Source organism: Rhinopithecus roxellana, chromosome 14, assembly GCF_007565055.1.
Source record: "Rhinopithecus roxellana isolate Shanxi Qingling chromosome 14, ASM756505v1, whole genome shotgun sequence".
NCBI classification, from domain to species: domain Eukaryota; kingdom Metazoa; phylum Chordata; class Mammalia; order Primates; family Cercopithecidae; genus Rhinopithecus; species Rhinopithecus roxellana.
Window position 1 is genome coordinate 37,801,625 of NC_044562.1, and position 24,314 is coordinate 37,825,938.

The 24,314-nt window shown below is 39.6% G+C and overlaps 1 protein-coding gene and 1 non-coding gene across 4 annotated transcripts in view; both read left to right on the top strand.

Annotated features, from left to right (window-relative positions):
- Positions 1-24,314, top strand: part of HECW2 (HECT, C2 and WW domain containing E3 ubiquitin protein ligase 2) — a 238,926-nt gene that overhangs the window by 208,025 nt on the left and 6,587 nt on the right. For all 3 annotated transcript variants that reach the window (XM_030915952.1, XM_010381608.2, XM_030915953.1), the window contains 6 exons: positions 2,046-2,144; positions 5,599-5,728; positions 7,003-7,149; positions 7,792-7,906; positions 11,197-11,282; positions 12,351-12,463. In XM_030915952.1, the coding sequence (XP_030771812.1) occupies positions 2,046-2,144; positions 5,599-5,728; positions 7,003-7,149; positions 7,792-7,906; positions 11,197-11,282; positions 12,351-12,463 (690 nt within the window). The remainder of the gene's footprint in view (positions 1-2,045; positions 2,145-5,598; positions 5,729-7,002; positions 7,150-7,791; positions 7,907-11,196; positions 11,283-12,350; positions 12,464-24,314) is intronic.
- On the top strand, positions 13,023-13,126 carry LOC115893391. Its single transcript, XR_004053402.1, has one exon. It is a non-coding gene; the product is annotated as a small nucleolar RNA U13 (small nucleolar RNA).

Genomic DNA, 24,314 nt, shown 5'->3' on the forward strand with positions numbered 1-24,314 from the left:
TAGGACTAGATCTGTTGATAGCTGGGAATTGATCTGTTCCATGAGATCGATTTAAATGAGTTGGGTAGAATTCAAAAGGTTATTTCCCATTGCAAGAGAAAGATGATGAGTTCCTGGTGAGATCCCTGTATTCCTCGCTGTACCTGTGGGTGCCTGTGAGCTCTAAGCTGAGGTGGGGGTGAGGAGGGGAAGGCCTGATCCAAAGATCAGACAGCTTCTAGAGCAGCCCTCGGGGAAGTGGCTGCCATGGGAGGAGAAGATGGGGCAGCTGAAACTCTGGTTGGGGCTCTGACTCTCAACTGTGGCGATGATGGTGCTCTAGAGGGCAGTGGGGCTGGTGGGGTGACCTGGCGGCATTGACGGTAGAAGGGCAGGAGTGGGGAATCACAAGCAGTGGCCACTTACTGTATTAGCCATTTGAAGTTTGTAACCAGGTGTTGCCTCCCTCTTTCCTAATTTCTCACACAAAATCAAGGAAACTGATTTAGGATTCCCATCTGAAGATTGTTTATGCTGAAAATCCCAAATTGCACTCTTTCCAAATGTCCTTACATCTTTTTTAAATCTCTGCGTTTATAGACTTTAAATATTTGTATAACCCCTGTTTGTTTGTTCCTGTTCATTTTCCCTGATAGCAACAAAGGAAAGAATATGAGCAGAATTCATGGAAAAAGCGTATTTGAATCATGAGATTAATATTGGTGGGTAGAGGGCATTATCTTTTAGGACTTACTCTTCAAATTAACATCTGTTTAGCTGCAATTTGGAGTCCTCCTTCTAACTGTGACTATTACAGTTGTGCTAAATAAATGGAAATAAAGAGGAACCATACTGCTGGACATTGTTCTTAAAATGGCTGCCTAATACTAAAATTACAAACTTACAGTACGAACTCAGTATGGATTTACACTTTTGGAAGGCATCAGACTTTCAAAGAGCTAGAAACTTGAACCCTTTTGAAAGAGAAAGTAAGTTTGCATCTCAGGCAGCAAATCCAGTCATAACAAATATGTTTAATAAAGTTTCCAAAGTGATTCAGAATAGAATTGAGCCTTGACATTTTAGAGAACAGAATGTCCCAGAAGAAACCCCCCCAAATGTCCATGTGCATAATTCTTGAATGGTGAAAATATCAGGAATGGGGCTTGATAGAGAATAGAGATAGGAACTTTCTTGATCTGAGACTGGGCCTTTCCTCAGAAGAGAATTGCTACTGAGTTTGTGTTAGAGAAATCCTGCTAATATTCATGCATACACACTAGAAGGGGATAGCATTTTCCCCACTTCCAGAGGTCTCATCTGTCAACATCTCTGAGAATTGGTTTGGGGAAATGTCACTGAAATGCTCACAAGGGATTCATGAATGTGGGGTGCTACATTGCTGACATGGAGTGAAGGTGGAGCAGGGTCTCTAAATATGAGGGAAACTGATTCTTCAGCAAGTAGGTACGAATTACTGGCTGTATTAGTCCATTCTTGCATTGCTATAAAGAAATACCTGAGACTGGTAATTTATAAAGAAAAGAGGTTTAATTGACTCATGATTCTGCAGGCTGTACAGGAAGCATAGTACCCAAATCGCTGGGCTTTGGGGATGGTCTCAGGGAGCTTTTTTAATCATGGTGGAAGGCAAAGGGGAAGCAGGCACATCGTATGACAAAAGCAGGAGAGAGAGAGAGAGGGAAAGTTGGGGGGAGGTGCCACACACTTTTATACGACCAGATTTCATGAGAACTCACTATCACGAAGATAGCACCAAGCCATAAGGGATCAGCCTCCATGATCCAAACACCTCCCACCAGGTCCCACCCCCAGCAATGGGGATTGCAATTTAACATGACATTTGGGCAGGGACAAGTATACAAACTATATCACTGGCCTGATGAAGACACAGCCCATGGTGCATACAAACTCTCACGACCTAGTAGGCAATTAATACTGGAAAAATTTAGATGGTTAGAGCTGGAAGGCATTCTAGAAAGCATATGGAACCACCTAGAAACTGCTCCATGACGTGTAAGCCATCTCATGCATTTCCTTCACAGGTTCCGATTCAGTGGTAGGATCCTTGGTCTTGCACTAATACACCAATATTTGTTGGATGCCTTCTTCACACGGCCCTTTTATAAGGCTCTTCTCAGAATGTAAGAATATTTTTATCACTTGTGTAATTAGCATGTAAAATACAGTATTTACTTTATTGAAAAAATTCTTCTGTCAAAGTCATTGTTTATCTGTTCACAATCTCAAATCTGTTGTTATTAAACCTAATAGTGGTTTAGATTTCTGAAACTAATACAATTTCAAATACGATTACTGTGTTTTTCCTGCCTCTGACCTATTCAGCCCCCAGAGTTTTAGTTTTGCTCTATCCCCCAAAATCTATTCTCATTTGTTGCAGCACATGTTTCTTTAAAACAATTGTACTTCAAACGCAGCCCTGGAATTCCTGTGGTGTTAATGCAGATTATTAATAGAATAGTTGTGGGTTAGTCTTAGTGACCACAGCCCCCTCTCCTTTATGAGATACATTTTGTATTTGGCTTGATGTAAATTTTCAAATGCTTATTCCTCATTCAAATCTTCGTTTTCCTTTGTTTTGGTTTTATTTTTTATTTGTTTGTCAGGGATGGACAGTGCCATATGTTTCTTAAACTTTCTCTATGACCTTAGTAATTTATTATGGAAAATGAAAATTCAGCATTCACAGAACTTGTTCTTCATTGTTAATGAAAGATTGCGATTATTGTAAAATATAGGGCTAATTGTTTCTGTCCTATAATCAGCAGCCATTTACAAGGCTGAACAGAAGGCAACTGTCTGTGGGATAGTAGCTCAAATCTGCAATGAGAGCTCACTGAATTCTCACTTGGCTCTGTCTAGCCCATTCCCTAACTGAGGCCACATACCTGCTTACTGTAAAATGGAAGCCTAGACCTCAAATGAAAGCAAACAAAATGCTTCTTGTGGGCCCCTGGGAGGGTCAGTAGAAAGACTTTTCCATTCCTGTCTTTCAGTGTCTTCACAGCTGTAGCACTGGGAAACAGGTGCCATTTTCTGTCTCTTTGGTTCTTTGTGGCCACTTTGCATCTTCCCATTTCATTGCCTTATCTCTTATCTTCTCATTTAAGCTTCCTGAAAGACTAGTCTCTACTGACTCTCTACACTTACCTCAAATTCACACCCTCAACACACTTCAGCCTGGTTTCCTTCCCACCTGAAAACCTGTGGAGGCATTTAAAGAATACTGGTTAGTCTGTATCTTATTGGATCATGCTGCTGCTTCTGACACTGTGTACCACCTACCACCACCACCATTTATTCCTGGGTCCTTTCTCCAGAGCTGGCATCTATGACACTGTACTGTGCGGGCTCTTTTTTTTTTTTTTTTTTTTAACTTTTCTGTCTTCTTCATGAGCCCCTCTTCTGATTTGCCCTTAACCCTTGGTATACCTGAAGCTTCTGTCATTGGGCCCCTGCTTTTCTCACTCAGTATGCTCTCATGGGGGAATTTCTTTGCCTGTCTTACCTCCTCTGATTCTCAAATCTGTACTCTCAGTCTTGATCTCCCTTAAGGTGTAGCCTCACATGCTCAACAGTCCACCAGACTCCACTCGGATGTCTTACAAGGACTTCAGAATCAACATGGTTAAGACTAAGCTCATCAAGTTTCCCTACCTAAAAGTATACCTTCTCCCACAGGCCCTGTTACAGTTAATAGTGCCACTATTCTCAGGCCACTCTGGTCAGAAATTGGGAGTCACCCTTAAACAGTGATGACAAATACACAGTACATGTTCTACTCTTCACCATCTCTGCTCTACCCCATCATTCCCAGGGTAGAGTTCACAAATCACCTGTGGTACTTTTTCCCACTGAACTCGTTGTGGTCTTAGAAATCTTTTTAACGGATAGTGCTCAAGCTTGGCAATTAATTATAGTTACTTTTGACATGAGTTCATTTGTCACCCCCATTTTAGATATCCTTCTTTATACTCCCCCAATAAAACTATTCCATGATTGCTACATGTTTGCCTCCTAAATGATTTTCAAATTGATTTTCTTCTCTCCAACCTTAATAGCCCAGCCCTAGTTAGAGCCCTTATCTTATTTTGGCCATATTATTGTAGAGGTCTATTCATTGGTCTCTACCCTCTAATGATAACCGCCCCTCATCCCACCCCATTTTAAATAATCCCTCACACTGGGACTTCCAGAGGAGCTGGAAGTTTATGGGTTTATAATTCACATTTCACTTCTGATCATGTCATGCCCTGTCTTAAAATCTTTTGGTAGTTGTGAATCACTAGTCTCCTTAGGATGACATTAAGGCCTGCTGCCTTGCTGGCCTCGTTCTCTAGAAATTCTGTCTTGAGGTTAACTCTCTCAAACTGCTGATATGCTTGGAGTTCTCTGTACACTTCCATGCCTTTGTATTTTGTTCATGTTGTTCTCTCTCCTTTCTCTTTCCCCTTCTCCTCCTTTAGTTATTCCTTTTTACCTCTCTTGCTTTTAAACATCCTGAAAGATTTAATGTAGGCATCATCTTCTGCAAAAAGCTTTTCCTGAATCTCTCAGTCAAAGAAAATGGCCCTCATGTGTGCTCTGACAGCTAAATCCCTGTCCCTACCTTCTTTTGTTAAATGGAAATGTGACATACATTTAAAAAGTACATGAATTTTAAATGTTACCAATCTTATGTTATCACTTATCACTTTGTATTAACTTATCTATTTGTGTACCTGGCTTCCCAGTTAGCCCATCAGCTCCTGAGGGTAGTGACTATTCATCAAGTAGCTATTCAGATATCTGGTACATACTTGATGCCTAATGAATGTTCAGATTGAACTGAAAAAAAGTGGCCCTTGAAATTGGGCTTAGGGGAGTGAAATTTCAAAACAGCTATGGCAAATTGATGACTACCACTGTACAACAGGGCCATGGAACAGTAACTATACCTCATGTAGACTCTTTCTCTGCAATTAAAAAATGTGGGGGAGAAATACAGATTGAAGACAGGTTCTGTGGCTTACTGTTTTCAGAATAAGAACCATGAAGAAAAAGGGAATGTATGTGAACATGAATCATGTCTTTAATAAAAAAACAAAATAATAAAGTAAAATAAATATTAAATAAAATAAAAATCATGTCTTTCAACAAAAAACAAAGTTAAAATATACTATAGAAATATATAAATTATTTCAAATTAAGATAACAGTATTTTAAGGTAGCATAATATAGCCAGAAAGAATACTAGATCCAAGTTGTCAACCGAGTGCCAGTTCCTGATCTGGCATTGATGATGGATGACTGTGCAGATGGCATTCATTCTTTGCACCTCCAGTTCTGTGTCTATAAAGAAAGACGCAGGCTGAATGATTCCTGTGGCATATTATATATTTAGGACTTTCTAATTTTATAACAAATTTCTGAATTATTTCACTGGTTTAATTACTGGACTTGGACTAAGAACATTCCAGAAATCACTGCCCATGTAGTGGCTCTTGTTCTTCTCTTTAATTCTTAGTTTCTTTCCTTATTAATGTGGGTTTTTGCTAATAGCCATGCCTACATATTTGTTTCTGTTTGTCATCTTAGTCTATGTGACCTGAGTGATCTAGAATACCTTGATGAAGAGTTCCATCAGAGCCTGCAGTGGATGAAAGACAATGATATCCATGACATCCTAGACCTCACGTTCACTGTGAACGAAGAAGTATTTGGGCAGGTGTGTGTATCTGCACACCTGGTGCCTAAGTGTGGTAACTGAAGGCTATTGACGAGTGAAGAATTAACTCCATGGCTAAGATCAGATGCTTATTTATTTGTGGTTTATTGGGTGATTTAAACTCCAGATCACACACAGTTATAATAATCGCAGGTTACAAAGGTTAGAATTAATGTCAGCTGCAGATTAAGATGCTGTAAATTACAGATGGTGATAACCTTTTATGTTGTAAGCAATCTTCTTTTTATTTCCAACTAAAATATCCCCTAAAATATGAGAATTTACCTTATATAGAATGCAGTTTTTTTGAAGTCCACGCTATGGAATGTTTTAATTCCATTTATAGAATGGTGGCTGGGCACGGTGGCTCATGTCTATAATCCCAGCACTTTGGGAGGCCAAGACGGGAGGATCAGTTGAGCCTAGAAGTTCAGGACCAGCCTAGGCAACATGGTGAAACCCTGTCTCTACAAAAAATACAAAAATTAGCCAGGTGTGGTGGCACACACCTGTAGTCCCAGCTACTCAGGAGGCCAAGGTGGGAAGGTCACCTGAGCTGGGGAGGTTGAGGCTGCAGTGAGCCTGGATCATGCCACTGCACTCTAGCCTGGGGGACAAGAGTGAGACCCTATCTCAAAAAAGAAAAGAAAAGAAAAAAAGAACCAAAATTGATTTTTTTGAAGCTAAGGGAACATACACAATGTTTTGGGGAAGACTTAAAAACAGAATATATTGATTTTTTTTTCAATAATTGGTGGAAGAGTAGGGAAAACATTTCTTCCAGAAATTATATACTAGTTTATAAGTAATATTCTTATTTAGGCATTAATCTTTAGCTGCTTTTCTGATTTCTATGTGTTTTGAAAAAGTTCTCAATTTAACATTCACTTGAGTGTAATTCTGCTTCTTTAAAGTAATTCTTTACTCTAGATATAGTCAATTCTGAGAAATTTGTGAAAATGGGTTTTGTCAAACATTCAAATAGTAGCAGGCTGGTATCTGAAGCCAATTCGTCTGCATTTTAAAACTTAACCTGTAGTACCAGCAATATATATATATATAAATCACCAAAGCTTTCAAGCACCAGCTCAATGCCTAGTTTTTCCTGAGTGCATGTGCTCCATGAGTGCCTGGGGCCTCACTGCCAGCTTGTGGGATGTGCCTAGGGCAGGGCTGGGGACAGGTAGCTGGCTGATTTCAGCTCACTGCTAGTAATGTTCTTATAACATTAAGAGTATTGCTTTATAGTCATTCTTTTTATTTTTTAATCTCAGATAACTGAACGAGAATTAAAGCCTGGGGGTGCCAATATCCCAGTTACAGAGAAGAACAAGAAGGAGTACATCGAGAGGATGGTGAAGTGGAGGATTGAGAGGGGTGTTGTACAACAAACAGAGAGTTTAGTGCGTGGCTTCTATGAGGTAAAGACAATTAGCAATAGGAGGAGTTTGCAGTCTGATATCAATGATGCCACAATCCATCTTATCGTACTTTACATGTGTAGACTATTTCTGCTGTATTTACTGTTGCTCTCTCCATGTGAAAGGTTCAATATTTTTTCCCTTATGTTTCAAGAGCACCAAAAGAAGCTTAACTCACTGTTACGAGAGATCACTGAAATAAATGTTATGGACTGAACTCAAGTAGCATTTGTTGATTTAATGACCACTAGTAACATTTAAGCCAGGCATCTTATGCTTAGATACGGGTAATCAAATCTCATGCTTGCTATGTGAAATAATTATATCTGAGGTCAGAATAAGTTGGCATGTATTGTGTGTGGCTTTTTCTGTAGAAATACTAGGTATTTTCCTAAAGGTGGATGGGACCTAGATTAATCAGCAGTCAATTATAAAACAAAAATTCTGTCGAGGCAAATCTCATCAACCTTATACTAAAGAATGCCTTATATTTGTAGGGAGCTTTACAGGTTTTCAAGTGCCAACACAAGGTACACACATATTATTCCTGAAAATCCATGTGTCCCCTTTTCTAAGACTTAATTATAGCTGATATTTTCTCCAGGTTCCTAAGCCATGCCTTGTACTCTTTTTATTCCACAGGTGGTGGATGCCAGGCTGGTATCTGTTTTTGATGCAAGAGAACTGGAACTGGTCATCGCAGGCACAGCTGAAATAGACCTAAGTGATTGGAGAAACAACACAGAATATAGAGGAGGTGAAATTTGATTTCTAGATGGCTAGATTTTAAATTTCAGATTAAAGGAAGGCATTGGTTCAGCTTGCCAACTGAATATAGGACAGGCAACAGCACTTGGACTCTAATCATAGGTCTGATTGCAGGCTCCCTTGAGACCTTGGGCAAGGTACATTCTCTTCTTTTCCTAGTTACCTCATCTGTCAGATGGGAGAAGGACTGTTTACACAGCATCAAAGGATGTCATAACTCTTAATTGTTGGTGAAGAAATGTGACCATAAGAACACTAATTAATTACTTTATGGTGTTGCCAGTGAAGCACCAGGATGCTAACATCCAGCTGGTCAAACTCCACCTATTCCATTTTGTTTCTAAAACTTAAAGAAGCACACCCTTTGAGGTTCCCAATCAGCACAGTTCTTCCACCATTCACTACGCTCCTTATCAGTTATCATTCATAGTCAGAATACTTGAATGGAATAAGACACAGTTCCCAAAATATGACATTATTGGAGAAGTTCTAAATTCAAGCATGAATTTCAAGTGAAAAGAAGACTGTAGTAAGATTAGTTAAAAACTGCACTATCTGACACTTCACAAAATGGGAAGCTTTAAAAGTGACCTTTCTGCAGATTAGTACAAATTATCAATTCGTAACTGGGACCAAACCCATTGAAATTTGAGTGTTAAACTAATACTTTGCAAGGGACCTGATGGTAACCCAGAGTTAAGGTTTTATTAAATGATTTTAAGCAAAGAATACATGTTCTGAAATTTATCACCATGTTAGAAAGCCTTCAGAAATTCCTGACAAATACCAGTTATTTTCTGGTTTGGGTTTTCTTTTTTAACTCTCAGTGTAAGAGATTAGAAGTAGTTCTGAACTTGGAGAATGAAGACTACAAACTTCACATCACTGAATTAATCACTTAGCAGAGTAAATTGAGAGCTGAACAGTTCTCTAGTTATCTCTAAGTTGAAGCAGAGATTTTTTTTTAAAAAGTAGTTTTAAAAGTTTGGAGTAAAAAAATGCCTTAACATTTGCTAAATTGCTTTTGGTTATGCCTGTGCTTGCCTTTTCCAGCTCATCCCTGCACCACAGGCTGGCCTTGCTTACACATTTAATCTGAAAGGCTGTATTTAATTGCAGTTTCCATTGCTGCTATTTCTGAAGTCCAATTGCTGAAATAAGTCTTTTCTAATTGGCCCCATGTATAACCCATATATCTCTTTGGTTATTATAGCTTTGTTAACCCATCGATTTTTACTGAGAGCACAATTTCTCTGACATGCTACGTAAGTTATATTTTACCATAAATATTATTAGCTCATTCCTTCCTTCCAGGAGATGATTCTTTTTTTTTTTTTTTTTTTTTTTTTTTTTTTTTTTTTTTTAAGACAGAGGGCGTGAGCCACCATACCTGGCTAATTTTTGTATTTTTGGTAGAGATGGGGTTTCACCATGTTAGCCAGGCTGGTCTCGAATTCCTGGCCTCAAGCGATGACCTGGCTCAGCCTGCCAAAGTGCTGGGATTACATGCTTAAGCCACCGCGCCTGGACCCAGGAGATTCTAATAGCAATGCATTAATAGAATCAACCATTTTTGTTTTTCCATGGTATACAATCTTATTCACTAAATCTGATTAATCAAGGACATATTTATATGGTTATTGTAAATCTTATCAAATGAAATCTTTGGGAGGGGGCAGAAAAATTCTGAGAACCTCAGCTGCCATGTTTGCTCACCCAGCTACTTGGCACTGAGTAAAGAAGCAGCTCTGTGGCTGCCACCTGCCATATGTTCACACACCAGCTGCTAGGAGAGAATATGATGAGACACATTCACTCTTCCTCCTCCAAAAGGTTTGGCACAAATAGCAAAATGGAAGCAGAAAAGGGCTAATTCGTAAGGTCAAAAAACTTTAAAGCTACAAAGAGCCAGTGCATTTCTTTTGTAGATGATAAACTATTTGCTGAGTACCAAATTGCTAGTCTTCACCAAACTCTGGGCATGGCCCATGTGTCCCCATGTCCAATCCAGTTTTGATCACCCTTCCCTTAGATCCTTTTTTTCTCCAAAGGGGACTAAACATCACTGAAATGGTAAACAGTAAGGTGAGATTCCTCCCAAATCCTACAACTACTGAAATGGGAGGAAAATTTTGGATTAAAATAATTTCTACCCACCTTCTGTTCTGGACTACTAACTCAGTACCCATTAACTACGTCTATTCATTGGTTTGAATCACTAAATCCTTGTTAGCCTTTTCTCTGAATTTAATTTTTTTTTCACTGAAAGGTTTTTGGAATCCACCACCACTGCCCATGAGGTGATTCCTTTGACATTTTCTTAAATTCTACTGAAGTATGGAATAAAAGTAAAATTAAGTTGGTGATTATTTAGGATTTATTTAGGAAACTAAAGGTCACTTTTCCCTTTTTATTAGTAAATCAATGTGAAACTAGTTTGATTTTAAAATATGAATATTATATATAGCTTTTAAGAGAGCTTGCAATTATGTACTTGTTTGTATAAATTATTTGATTAATGTGTCTCCCCTCTGCCAGAAGCCCTGGAAGGGTCTGTTTTCTTTGCCATTATGCCCCCAACCTTAGTACAGTGCTTGGCATAGAGGTATTTGAAAATTATTTCTTATGTGAATGATCGAAAGAGTTAAGTATTTCCAGTAACAACTGTTGTATTTTACAGAAATGATATGGTTAAAATAACTCATTTGTTGTTCTTCTCTTTACTAGTTTCACTTAGTGACCACTAAATGAAAACAGAGACCTCTTGGTTTCACTTAGTGTTGTTTGGTTTAACTTTTGACACTCATATGATCATATATACAGTGTTATTCCTTAGTCTTAAAGTTAGAGACAACTTTTGTTTTTGTTTTCATTTTGTTTTTTGAGAGGGAGTCTTGCTCTGTCACCCAGGCTGGAGTGCAGTGGTGCAATCTCGCCTCACTGCAAGCTCCGCCTCCTGGGTTCACGCCATTCTCCTGCCTCAACCTCCCGAGTAGCTGGGACTATAGGTGTCCGCCACCACGCCTGGCTAATTTTTTGTATTTTCATCGTGTTAGCCAAGATGGGGATGGTCTCGATCTCCTGACCTCGTGATCCACCTTCCTTGGCCTCCCAAAGTGCTGGGATTACAGGCGTGAGCCACCACACCAGGCCAATTATAGATAACTTTGAAAGAATCCAAGAGGATGATTTATGTCTGGGGACTCTTCGTGTCACATATCTTGGTGGCTTAATATAGAAGAGTCAAGGTAACATGGGCTTTTGTGATTGGTTTGATAGGATACCATGACAATCATATTGTAATTCGGTGGTTCTGGGCTGCAGTGGAAAGATTCAACAATGAACAACGACTAAGGTTGTTACAGGTGAGATGCCATTATTTAATCTTTTGAATATATCGATATGATTATTGTTGGAAGTGTGTGTTTTTAATAACTGCTAAGTATTCTCCATAAATACATACCATGGCTATCTGGAAATATGGGATACGCCATTTCCAGACTCCTGATAGCATGGTTATGTGACTCCATGGCTATTCAGAACGTCCCTAGCCAAGTTAAAGCATTTCATGAGAGTTTGGGGAAGTGTCAAGTCCAGTCCAAGAATCCCAGTAACAACATCTGCATTCAGGACAGTTTGGTCCCTTCAGCAAGAAACACCCAGGGTACCCAACGTGCAGGCCAGCATCCCTAGCAGCAGAAAGAAATGATCTTCAATTCTTTAAAAAGGGATACAGTTAGTTGATTAACAGTCCTTTCTTCTCTTTCATCTAACTTTCCACAAATTTGAGAAAACAGTGACATTTAAGAACATTGGGTAAACTAACTTGTTTTGTGTGTGTGTGTCTGTGTGTGTGTGTGTGTGTGTGTGTGTGTGTGTGTGTGGTGTTTATGGTCATCCAGGACAATTACTGGTTGGTTGCAGCTAAAGAAATACCAGACACAAGGAGGCCTCTGGATGCTCAGGCAGAGCTTTACAAGTACTCTTAGCTCCTTCAGATCTTAGCTCCTTTGGATTAAGGGTCTGGGCCTCAAAATTGCAGGCCCAGACATTCTCTTTTTGAAATTCACCCAACATTGATCAGGAACTGATGCTGAGTAGACTCAGGTTAATTGATATGCCCGCTTTATTCATCTATAGTGGGAAATATGCCTGGTTTGAGCTTCTGAGCTGGTCAGCTGCATCAGGTGCTTTATTTTCTACAAACCCTCCACATCTCCTTTCCCTTTATCATGCACAATATTCTCTTTCTTAGTATTCTCTTCTGGCTCTGTGTCAGAATTGTGTTGTGATTATTCCACACCTGTGAAGTTTTGTCTTCAGAACTTCCCTGCTTGCTCTTCCTCAGGAGCTCTGCCAGTGAATGATGTGATGCCTTTCCTGGCTGTTGATCTCTGGCTTCACCTTCTCCTTCTGTTTTCTTGGGTTGACAGTTTGTTACAGGCACATCCAGCATTCCCTACGAAGGATTTGCTTCTCTCCGAGGGAGTAATGGCCCAAGAAGATTCTGTGTGGAGAAATGGGGGAAAATCACTGCTCTTCCCAGGTAAAATATAAAATAACATTTCTTTACTGTCACAATGTTTGGTGGAGACATTCATTTATGTATATATTGATTAATTACTGCTATTATGTTAAAAATTTGGGAGAGTGGAAAAGCTCCTAGAATGAATTTCTCCCTGATAGCCTTTCTAAATGAAAGGAAAAAAGATCTCTCTGGTCACACTTAAAATATATACATCCATATCTTAAAATACAAAACACAACAAAAGCAAAGCATTTGTTAACATCAGTAAAGCGACGTTGCTTATCATGCTTGTGGCTTATGATTGTGGCTCTAATCTAGGTGTTTCCAGAAGCTTGAGTTTTAACTTTACAACTATTTAGAATCCCTTCAGTAAAAATTACCATTGTGGTTTCTAAAGAATATTAAATAATGTGGATGTGCTCTAGATCTCTTTAGCCTGTCTCATACATGTCTTAATGCTCATACATGTCTTAATTCCATGCTCTCTGCATTGTATTCTCATTCATAGTAAGATCACATATCTCCTTAGAATAGAAAAAAATGCTTTGCTGCTGCTGCTAATAAAAGCAAAAGACTGATCCTTTTGCAGTTTGTAAGTGTGATAATTGGGTGTTCATGCACATATGTGAGATGTGACACCCTCAAACCTTATTACAACATCTGCACATTACCCATCTGACATGGAAAAGAAAAAGAAAGGACTAGTAAGATAGTATTTGTGAAGACAAAAAGTGTTTGAGATTGAGTGGAGATAACTGGAGCTGGAGCAACAGAAAAGGAGCAGAAGAACAAAAGAGGAATGGAAGAAAATTTGTTTTAGAATTCCTTTATCTAATTAGTAGTAATACTGTAGCATATTTTAGGTAAAAAGGAGCTGAAATTGCCTCTAACTTTACTAATAATACAACTATAGTCTAGAGAGATTAAATGATGTTGGGTACCCCAAGATGTTATCCTAAGTTTAAGTATAGATGACTTTGAGAAACCTGTTTTATTAGTGATATTAAGAGATATTATTTATATTACATAAGCTGATGTTAGGTACCCCAAGATGTCATCTGTTTCTTTAAGTACAAGCAACTGAGCAATCTGTTATCAAAGCTTTCTTCTTAGCAATTGAAAGATGCCAGTTCTTAAGAACTACATTGTCAGCATCAACAGATGAGAAAAGGGGGTGCTGAAAATACAAATGGAGAGAGTGATAAATAATGACAACTCAAGGGCTTGCCTGAGCCTCCTCAGCTGCCCCACACGCATCACAGTCTGAACAGGCTCTGCATCCAGACACCTAAGTATTACCTGGCATATTTGATTTCCAAATGTGGGAATTCATTATTTGATTTCATTATTTGAAGAACTAGCTCATTTTATTTATGCTTGGATAATGAGTTGTCTCCCCTTCAACACATAAATCAACAGATTTAGACTACCTGAATAAGACTTTTTACTCTTCTGTGAGAAACCCTTTAAGAATTTGCATTGAAGAAGGAAAGGGCAGATCAATGGTCACCTTTTTGTTGAAATCTATTTCTGTAAAGCCACTAAAGTATATGGAATAAAGTGTCACAATAAGCAGATATGTCAACTGTTCTTATTTAATCACTGTAATTTTCACCAAACCTGATGGGCAGAGACAGGCAATCTGATATAGACCTGGAGCTTTAGCTTCAGAGAGACCTAGGCTGAGTCCCACCTCTGTTACTTACCTGCAGCAGGGTCTTGGTGACGTTGCATAATCTTTCTGAGCCTGTTTCCTCATGTACCTGGTGGATTTGAAATTCTGAGGATTATCTGAAATCATTCATGAAAAATACTTAATACTGTCTCTGGCCATGAGTAAGCATCCAGTCAGTGATAGCTGCCATTGTGATTTCTGTCACCATCATCTGTAATACATATCAGGCAGGATGTTTGCATATTGGAAAGAGGGCAGGGGTAGGAGTTAGCAGACCTAGGTTCTAGTGCCACCTCTGCCACCAGCTAACTCTGAGACCTTAGAGATCACTTCATCTTTGAGCCTTGATTTTCTCATCTGTAACAGGTCGGGAGGAGGTGGTATATTAGGTTGGGTTGAGCAAGAAGTAACACCAAAGGATTGCTGAAGAATCTTGAGGGTCAGGCTGGATTTGCATTTCTACTTCCCCCTGGAGCCCCAGGAAGTTCATGTGCTAACTCATTGTAAATGGTGGTGTTCTTCATTATTGTTGCATACACGCAGTTGGGTAACAGGCACTGACCTTTCTTCCTGTCTTCACTATGACCTAAGTTTGCTTCTACATTCCTAGTTTTACCCAGATTATAAAACAGCACAAATAAAGCTGGTCCTAGGCACGTTGAGCAAGCAGCCTCTTTTCATACCCTCTCTGTAACAATCCCCATCTTTTGGGGTCTGATGAGAAGAAAGAGTTACTTGGCTTTTCTGCTTCAGAGTTGCAGTCACCTTATGTAACCCAGCTAACAGGCATGAGCACAGATCTAAGCCCTGTGACACACTAGTTACATCATCCTAAGCAAGACCCTAGATCCATCCCTCTAAGGTAGGAGTAACAATGTTCAGAGTATTTTGACAATTGTAAGATAATGTATATGAAAGTCTTAGGAATACTGTGTTTACTTTGTTCTTTTTCAACTTTTTATCCTGACTCTTTTGTAAGCCACTGTACTACTTTAACTATTAACATTGGCTCCACAAAGGAAAAAAAGTACATTTGGAGGGAAAAAATTAAAAGAACTTAATTGCATGACAGTATAGTTACATGAGAAGCAACTTCTTCACTGACAACATTGTCATCACCCTTAATGAAATGTGGGGCATTACTTAGGTGTAAAAAAAGATCTGTAAAATTGGTTCTGGCCTAAAGAGATTCCTTTATATTATCAAGTCCTTTTCTCCTACCATCAGAACAGAAACACTGAAGCCACTTTTCTGCTATTTTTGATAGGTGTAAGTTGCTGAAGAGCTGGTCTGTCTCAAGCTGGTCAGCTCCAATGTATTTCTTTTTCCTATGAGTGAAATGATGTTTAACATTTAAAATGTGACATTGTACTAAAAAATAACAGATGCTGGTAAGGTTGCAGAGAAAAGAGAATGCTTATACACTGTTGGTGGGAGTATAAATTAGTTCAACCATTGTGGAAGACAGTGTGGCAATTCCTCAAAGACCTAAAAACAGAAATACCATTCAACCCAGCAATCTCATTACTGGGTATATGCCCAAGGGAATGTAAATCATTCTATTATAAGACACATGCATGTGTATCTTCATTGTAGCTGTATTCACAATTGCAAAGACACAGAATCAACCAAAATGCCCATCAATGGTAGACTGGATAAAGAAAATATGGTACATATACACCATGGGATACTATGCAGCCATAAAAAAGAATGAGATCATGTTCTTTGCAGCAACATGGATGGAGCTAGAGGTCATTATTCTTAGCAGACTAACGTAGGAACAGAAAACCAAATACTACATCTTCTCACAAGCGGGAGCTAAATAATGAGAACACAAGGACACATAGAGGGAAATAACACTCACTGGGGCCTAATGGAGGGTGGAGGGTCAGAGGAGAGAGAAGATCAGGAAAAATAACTAATGAGTACTAGGCTTAATACCTGGGTGACCAAATAATCTGTAAAACAAACCCCCAGTGACATAGTTTACCTATATAACAAACCTGCATGAGTACTCCTGAACTCAAAATTAAAAAAAAAAAATTTACATTGTACACATGGGAGAAAAACGGCTAGATGTCCTTCTTACTTAAAAAATGAATCCTGGCTGGGCACGGTGGCTCACAGCACTTTGGGAGGCACCAAGGTGGATGGATTGCCTGAGGTCAGGAGTCTGAGACCAGCCTGGCTAACATGGTGAAACCCGTCTCTACTCAAACTACAAAAATTACCCAGGCGTGGTGGCATACGCCTGTAGTCCCAGCTACTCAGGAGGCAGGAAAGTCGCTTGAACTCAGAAGGCAGAGGTTGCAGTGAGCCGAGATGGCAACACTGCACTCCAGCCTGGGCTACAGAGCAAGACTCCATCTCAAAAAGAAAAATAAAGAATCCTCTAAGAAGTCTGGCATGGGCTTGTGTTGGGCATGGGAGTTTCTGCCCTGGAGGGTTGGAGGGGCTGTAAAGGATGAGGGCAGTCCTGGCAACCGGAGCAACGAGGGAGAGAATCTTAGTCTTTCTAGACAAGAATGATGGAGGGCCTTTCAGTTTTCAATCAGGCATATGTAAGTCTCATTCTTTTCTCAGATTTCCTAGCCTCACTTTGTGGTAGCAGTGGATAGTGCTGCTCACAGTATGAGTCAAGGAGTATATAAAAGTATATGTGGTTGTCTCTGCAGCCAGTGCAAGTTGAATCCATGGCTCTTTCTTTCTCTTGTGGTTATAAAGTGACTAGAGACTCAGATGATAAATAAGGATGTAGACAGAAGGGTGTCTCCATGGAGACCTACAGCCTGAGCACATGACTGCACTTCCTCTGCTTCGCGGTTGGTGGTTAGCTCTGTATTTTGCATTTCTGTGGAAGACTTCATACCCCTGGTGCTCTGATGGACTTTATGAAAAGAGTAAATTCACTTTATGGCAATTGCTCTCAAACAGTCCAAAAAATGGGCTGCTAAGATGCCAGCCTGCAAACTGCAGAGCAGTCCTCTCTGCCAGCATGGTGTGTGTTTCTGTGTTCATCCCCAAGGTTCTTGCCAAGTTGGGTGATGGGACAGAGGACCTGCAGAGCTGCAGTCGTCATGGGGGTGTGTTGGTTTTTGCCAAAGGGAAAAGCATTTTTGAAAATGGCTGTGTCTGGAGATTATTATGAATGAAATGCTAACTGAAATTAAGAAATAAATTGTAAGTTAATTATGAAACAGATGTTTCATGGAGACAGTTAATCTAATGGAATAGAACTTGAAAAGATAAAATTATTTTTTAAAGACATGACAATTTTTTTGTTTTTAAAATTCTGCTTTTTGGTGGAGCACAGTGGCTCACACCTGAAATCCCAGCACTTTGGGAGGCTAAGGCAGGCAGATCACTTGAGGTCAGCAGTTTGAGACCACCCTGGCCAACATGGTGAAACCCCTGTCCCTACTAAAAAAAGAAAAATACAAAAATTAGCCAGGCGTGGTGGTGTGCACCTGTAAGCTCAGCTACTCAGGAGGCTAAGGCAGAAGAATCACTTGAACCCAGGAGGTGGAAGTTGCAGTGAGCCAAGATCATGCCACTGCACTCCAGCCTGGGTGACAGAGTGAGACTCCATCTCAAGAAAAAAAAAATCTGATTTTTAATTCTAATTTATAGAAAAAAAATTTACAAAAAATTGCTAAGAAATATATGGATATATTAAATATATATTAAAATACCTACATATGTATCAATCCAATGTCCACTACTAGCTGAGCGTGTTGGTGCATGCTTGTAGTCCCAGGTACTTGCGAGGCTAAGGCTTGAGCATGGGAGTTTGAGTCAAACCTGGGCAACATAGAGAGATCTCATTTCTGAAGAAAAAAAGTCAACTACTAAGATAAGCTATGTTAACACGTTAAAGTATGTGATTTCACTCGTTTCTTCAGATACACACAGGCACACACACACATTTTAAAACAACATTCTGTTTATCACATAGAACATCTTTCCATGTCATTAAATATTGCTCTGTAATATCGTCAATAATTCAGTTTTCCCTCCTCCTTTGTAGGGAGCATTGTCTACTGTCAAAGTGAATTATCAGCCAGTATACAGGAAAGTAACCAAGTCCTGAAATACAATGTCACTTTCCTCAATTAAAAGAAAAGCCATCAGAACAAGAGATGAGCACTAGAAGGACCCTTTGGGGCCATCTCTTTTCTATATGTGCCTTGAGGTGTCCCTCCTTGGTCTTCCTAATTCCCTACTGCCTGCTGATCAGCTGAGGTGGCTTTTGGTGTGGGAGAGAATTGACAGGAGATTCTCATACAGTGGTCTGCTCTGTAGTTTAACCTCGGGTCCAAGACCCTATTCAACTCCTTTCTCCTCTGCCCTCTCACTCAGTTCTATATAACTATATTCAAAATTTTCACCTTATTCTGCCATTGAATCTGCATGTACTAACAAAAACATACCAGAGTTAACCCATCACATCACCATATTAAAGGTTCTTAAATGTCATATACCTTTTGGATTGGTCTTTACTTTGGGAGGTGGGTAAATTTCTCATAAAAACAGATTGTATTAAAAAAAAAAAGGGGGGGGGATTCTTCTGTAATTAATGTAAAAGTCACGCCATTGAAAGAATTTGTGACTTTAATGGAATGAGATAATCATTCCCCTTGCAGTCCATCAGCATTGTTGCTGCTGACAACGGAGGACAGGATAGTCCAAGTCAAATCTACTAAAGGTCCTTGAGAGCTGTTTCACAAGTCAGATTTTAAAGTGTCTATTTGTGAGTGACAGACATTACAACAGTTAAAGAATGCTTACCCCTTTTTCCTTGGCCTCAAGAGCAAAAACCAGTTTGGGCTCATTTCTTTCCACCAGCCTAGTCCACAACACCATCCCCCCTCACCTGGACTGCTGCAGCAGACTGCCGGCTAAATGCCCTTCTCCTACATCCCGCCATTCATTCATTCTGCACTCAACAACCGCTGGGATCTGCAAACATCTCAGGGTCACCTCCCTCCCTTGCCTACACCCTCCGGTAGTTTAGAATAAAATCCAGACTCCTTCCCAAGGACTTCCTGTGGGGACCTGTCTGCCTCCTCCTGCAACCTCAACATGTACCCTCTCCCCAACCCATGGCACACACCAGCCTCCTCCTGGGTATTCCTCAAATATGCCAAACTCAGTTATGCTTCAAGGCTCAGGTACTTGCTGCCTATAACACTTTTCTGCTGGTCCTTCATGTTCCTGGCTCTTTCTTGTCCCCAGAACTGGGATTAGAGGCGATCTCCTGAGAAAGGCCCACCAGGCTTCTGTCCCTAGTGCACCTGTCACTCACCCCTTACTTCCTTCACTAGAGTTAACCCAATTCAGTCATCATGTTCAGTTACTGGTTTACTTGTTGATTATCTGTCTCCTCCTCTGGAATATAATCCTGTGAGAACAGGTACCTTATCTGAATTAATCATGACTTTGCTCCTAGCACTGAGCCCAGTGCTTAGCATATGTTCTCCATAAATATTGTTTTTAGTGAATTTGTAAACTTGAGAGATAACTTTGGACCACTCCAGATAAGAAATTCCAAAATCAGAATCCAGACTTTCATATCTCTGTATCCATATCTGAAAAGTTGGGATAGACATTAACATTTATATTACAAAGTTATTTTGAAGATTAAATGAGATAACATGTGCAAAGTGCTTAGAATAAGGCCTAAAACATCATTCAATAACGTTATCCATTATTACTATTCTTCCTAATATGTAGCCTTCAGGGCTGGCCGGATACTTTACAGTCTTTAGGTGTGTGAGAAATGCGCCATATCCACCAGCGTATTTATATTTTGTTTGGACTTAGAGGAGTTTCCATTCCTGGAACTGTCCTTAGTGGACTTTATTCTGTTGGGTTTAAATTCTTATATTTGAAATGTATGTGCCCTCTTTATCTTTCCCCAGAAGCATTCACAAGTGAAGAAGGTACCTGCTCAGAATGCATAGTTTGAAGAGTTTCTTCTGCTAGTTACCTCAGATACAGGAATTCCCCCTATAGGAACATTCCACTTTGTATTTACAGATCCAAGTGCACCTTAACCAAAGTGACCTAATGAGACTTTGGAATAAGACATTAATTAGTGAGCAGATTAATTCCCCTCACCTGCCTGTAGATACTCATCATGCCTTTACTAAGTGCCGAACCTTGTAGGAGATATACATTCACCTTAAGACACAGGGAGAGAAGCAATGGATATTTACATGTACCAACATCATTGGTCCCCAAATGGCATATGACTAATGAGTAGTTGGAGTAGCAAGCACCATAGAATTTCTTTCCTTGAATTCACCTTTACCGAACACCTGGTGAAGGTCAGGGCGTTGTGCTGTGCTGCCTAAGTTACACACATATTTGTGCCCTGGTCTTAACAGGAATTTCTGCTCTAAACCTCATGACCTAAGAAGGTATTCATGAGGATATTAGATAAATTATGAATATTTTTAAAATCCTAACAAATTATACCATTAGTTGTGTTAATAAAGCTACCCAGGCTAACAAAACTATAACTGGATTCTTTTAACATAATTCTATCACTGTTTGATTGGTAACTTTGGATTTCTCATGCTGATTTCAAGCCCTTGAATTCATCATCTGTCCCTCTACCCATATCTTATATTCTCTGCCTTATTTAAAGATACCTCTGCCAACCCACTTTTCTTCCTTTCATCAATGAAATAACTAGAAAAGGTCTTTGCAAGAACACACCTGGCTTCCTGATGTGACCGTGCCTCCCCATCTGGCCTCAGGTCCAGCCTTGGCTCCTGCCCCTTAGGCGCTTGCCCCTCTCAGGTTTCCCGATGATGCAATGTCATGCTTCCGGGCCATCTGCTGGGAACATCCTTCTCCTTGTTGTTGATCCAGAAAAAACCTGCACGCCTACAAATCTTTCAATCCTTGGCACAAATAGCGTCCTCTATGAACCTTCCTTGGCTCTGCTGAGCAGACTTGTAACTCATTGTATTACTAACTGTTTGTAGGCAGGGCCACTAATAACCCATCCTTGGGACTAATGAAACAAAGGTGTCTCCTAGTCTTCTGGAGAAATGCAGCCCACAGCTAGTGCTCACAGTTTGGCAAGCAGAGCCAAAGGAAGGCTGAATTTCAGTTCCTGCTTGCCCCAGAGCACAGGCTACACACATTTTAGAGGGTCTGTTTGCCTGTATATCCTTGAGGACAGAAATCAGACTTTTCATCCTCATCTCTCAGGGGACAGCTGAATGCCTGGCATGGAGTATGTGCTTAGTAAGTATCCAGTGAGTGAAGGAATAAATGAAATATAATGCAAATTGGAAAAAAGTACATTCACATACACAGAGAGAAATACATTAATCAACGAACCAATCTGTGGAAATGGAAATGTAACTGGTACTTTTGGCTCACTGGATTTGTCTAATTGACATGTCTATCTGTAGGAAAAAAGAGAGGGTAAGCATGTGACCTCCTGGTTAACATTTTTGAAGAATCCAGAAAGCACCAAGAGATCTATTAAGTCAGACCAGATGTCTGGAGAATTTTTAAATCTTCTTAATATTGATGCCAGCATGATTTCCCAAAGATGGGTTCAGAACTGCTCTCCTTGAGTGGTTCTGGCTGCATAGATTAAAATGAGGTAAACCCATTATAGCTTTAGTGTGGCTGACTTTGAAAGATTTGAAAAATGTTCTTTTATTGAGACTGAATAGCTGGATGCACTTTTGCAGCCAACATCAACACAGTCCAGGGCCCTCCTGTTATTTTCTGCTAGAGTTTTCTTAGGACATGGAATGGGGTGGGGGTGGGGGTGTGAAAAACCTCCGAGGATTATGTGTTGCTTGCCTTTTTTTGTGTTTTTCCTGGTCTTGGCTCATAGAGCAAGTTGATGGTAAACATTGGGCAATTTATTTAACCACACTATTCCTTAATTTCCTTGTTAGCAATGCTGTCTTGTTTATAAGGAGTTTTGAAATTTTTGCAAGCACACAAAACACTGGTGCAAATAGCCAATGTAGATATCATATTGCTAATCCACTTGATGTTTCTCCAATTGTGGAGACCACCTGCATCAAACTCACTTGGCATGTTTATTAAAATGCATATTCCCCCAGGCCCAACCCAAACCTTCTGAATTAAAATCACAAGGGGTGCAACCAATAATCTCCATTGTAAAACAAGCTCGTGAAGTGATTTTGATACACTGTAAAGTATCCTTTTGAGTATTTGCCTTCTTCTGTTAAGCCTGAGATTGAACTAGAGGGTATGGTCACCTAAAAACCCCCTGGTATTTTTCAGGGTTTTCTGGATTGACCCAATCTCAGCCATTGTCCCCAGAGCTACTGCATATTGTGATTGAATTATTCATTTAAAAAATATCTGAAGCTTTATTTTGCCAATCCTTGTCCTCAAAATGTAGACAATCTGGTAGGATGTTGAGGAATAACAGTTCATAGTCAGAGGTAGGATAAAATTAATACTCAGGCTTCCAAAAGTAAAAGAATAAAGCCAGTGAGCATTAATCTCCCTGCTTTCAGTTTAATGTTGGACTTTCCCTAGGAGACCCAGAACTGAGGTCCTGTTCTTGATTTGGCCACTGACTCAGCTCTGACCTTGGGAAAACCATTTAATCTTTCCACACAGTTTCCCTCCACAATATATGCTTTCTCCATCATCACAAAATATTTTCCAGAGGAACTGTTTAGTTTATTAGAAGGAAAGTTGTGTTATGGTAACCATATATTATGCAACCAGATGTAATTTATGAAGCAGCAATAGTTTTAGATTATGGATTGGTAATGGTGATTATGTCTTATGACTGAAGAGGAACAAAAAAGGTTGTCTAGTTCTTCCCTTTGTGTTGAGAACTGGAAAGAGCATTCAGACTTGTGGATTTACTGGATAAGCTTCAAGAGTACCTGCAAAGATACTACAGAAATGGCAAAGAGACATTCGAAGTCCCTGTTTGTCTACTCAGAAACCTGGGAGAATGAAAGAACTGCTGCCAACTCCTAGCTTTGTTTCACTACCTGCCCTGGACAGATGATATACCGTATCACACTTAACATCACATTTGCCACCTTTTCTTGAACTGTTTCACCGCCTTGAGACCTGTTAATGGTTCTACTGATGCAAAACAAATTACCACAAATTTAGCAGTGTAAAACAACACACATTTATGATATCACTGTTTTCATGGAGCAGGCATCCAGGCACAGCTGAGCTGGATCTTCTGCTCGTGGTCTCACAGGCTGAAATCAAGCTGTCAGTGGGGCTGCATTCTCATCTGAAGGACCAACTAGGGAAGAATCTGCTTCCAAGTTCCCTTGGGTCTTTGGCAGCATTCATTCTGTGCAGCTGTAGAATTCGTGGTAGCTTCCTTCTTCAAATTCAACAACAGTGAGAGTCTCTCTTGATTTCCATAAGAAATCCTAAGGCTTTAAAAGATGAATGGACTTTGCACCCATTACAATAGCTATTATAAAACAAACAAACAAATGAGAAAAAAACAAGAAATAAGTGTTGGTGAGGATGTAGAGAAATTGGAAGCCTTGTGCACTGTTGATGGAAATGTAAAATGTTGCAGCCACTATGAAAAATGCAGTATGATGTTGCACTTCTGTGTATATCCCCAAAAAAATTGAAAAGAAGGACTTCAACAGATAATTATACACTGATGTTCATAGGAGCATTATTTACAATAGCCAGATGGTAGGAAAAAAACTCCTGTTCATCAATGGATGAATGGATAAAGAAAATGTGATATATACATACAATGGAACATTATTCAGCCTTAAAAAGGAAGGAAATTCTGACCCATGCTACAACATGAACCTTAAAAATATTATGCTAAGTGAAATAACCCAGTCACAAAAGACAAATATTTTAAGATTTCACTTATATGAAGTACATAGGGCAGTGAAATTCATAGAGACACAAAGTAGAATGGTGGTTTCCAGGGGCTAGGGGGAGAGGAAATGGGAGTTACTATTTAATGGATACAGATTTCAGTTTTGCAAAATGCAGAAGTTCTGGAGATTGATAGTGATCATGGTTGCAAAATAATGTAGGTGTACTAATGCCATGGTACTGTGCACTTAAATATAGTTAAAATGGTGAATGTTCTGTATATTTTATCACAGTAAAAATATTGAAAAGTTAATCAGGCAAGAGAGATGAACGCGTAGATCACAAAACAGGAAATGT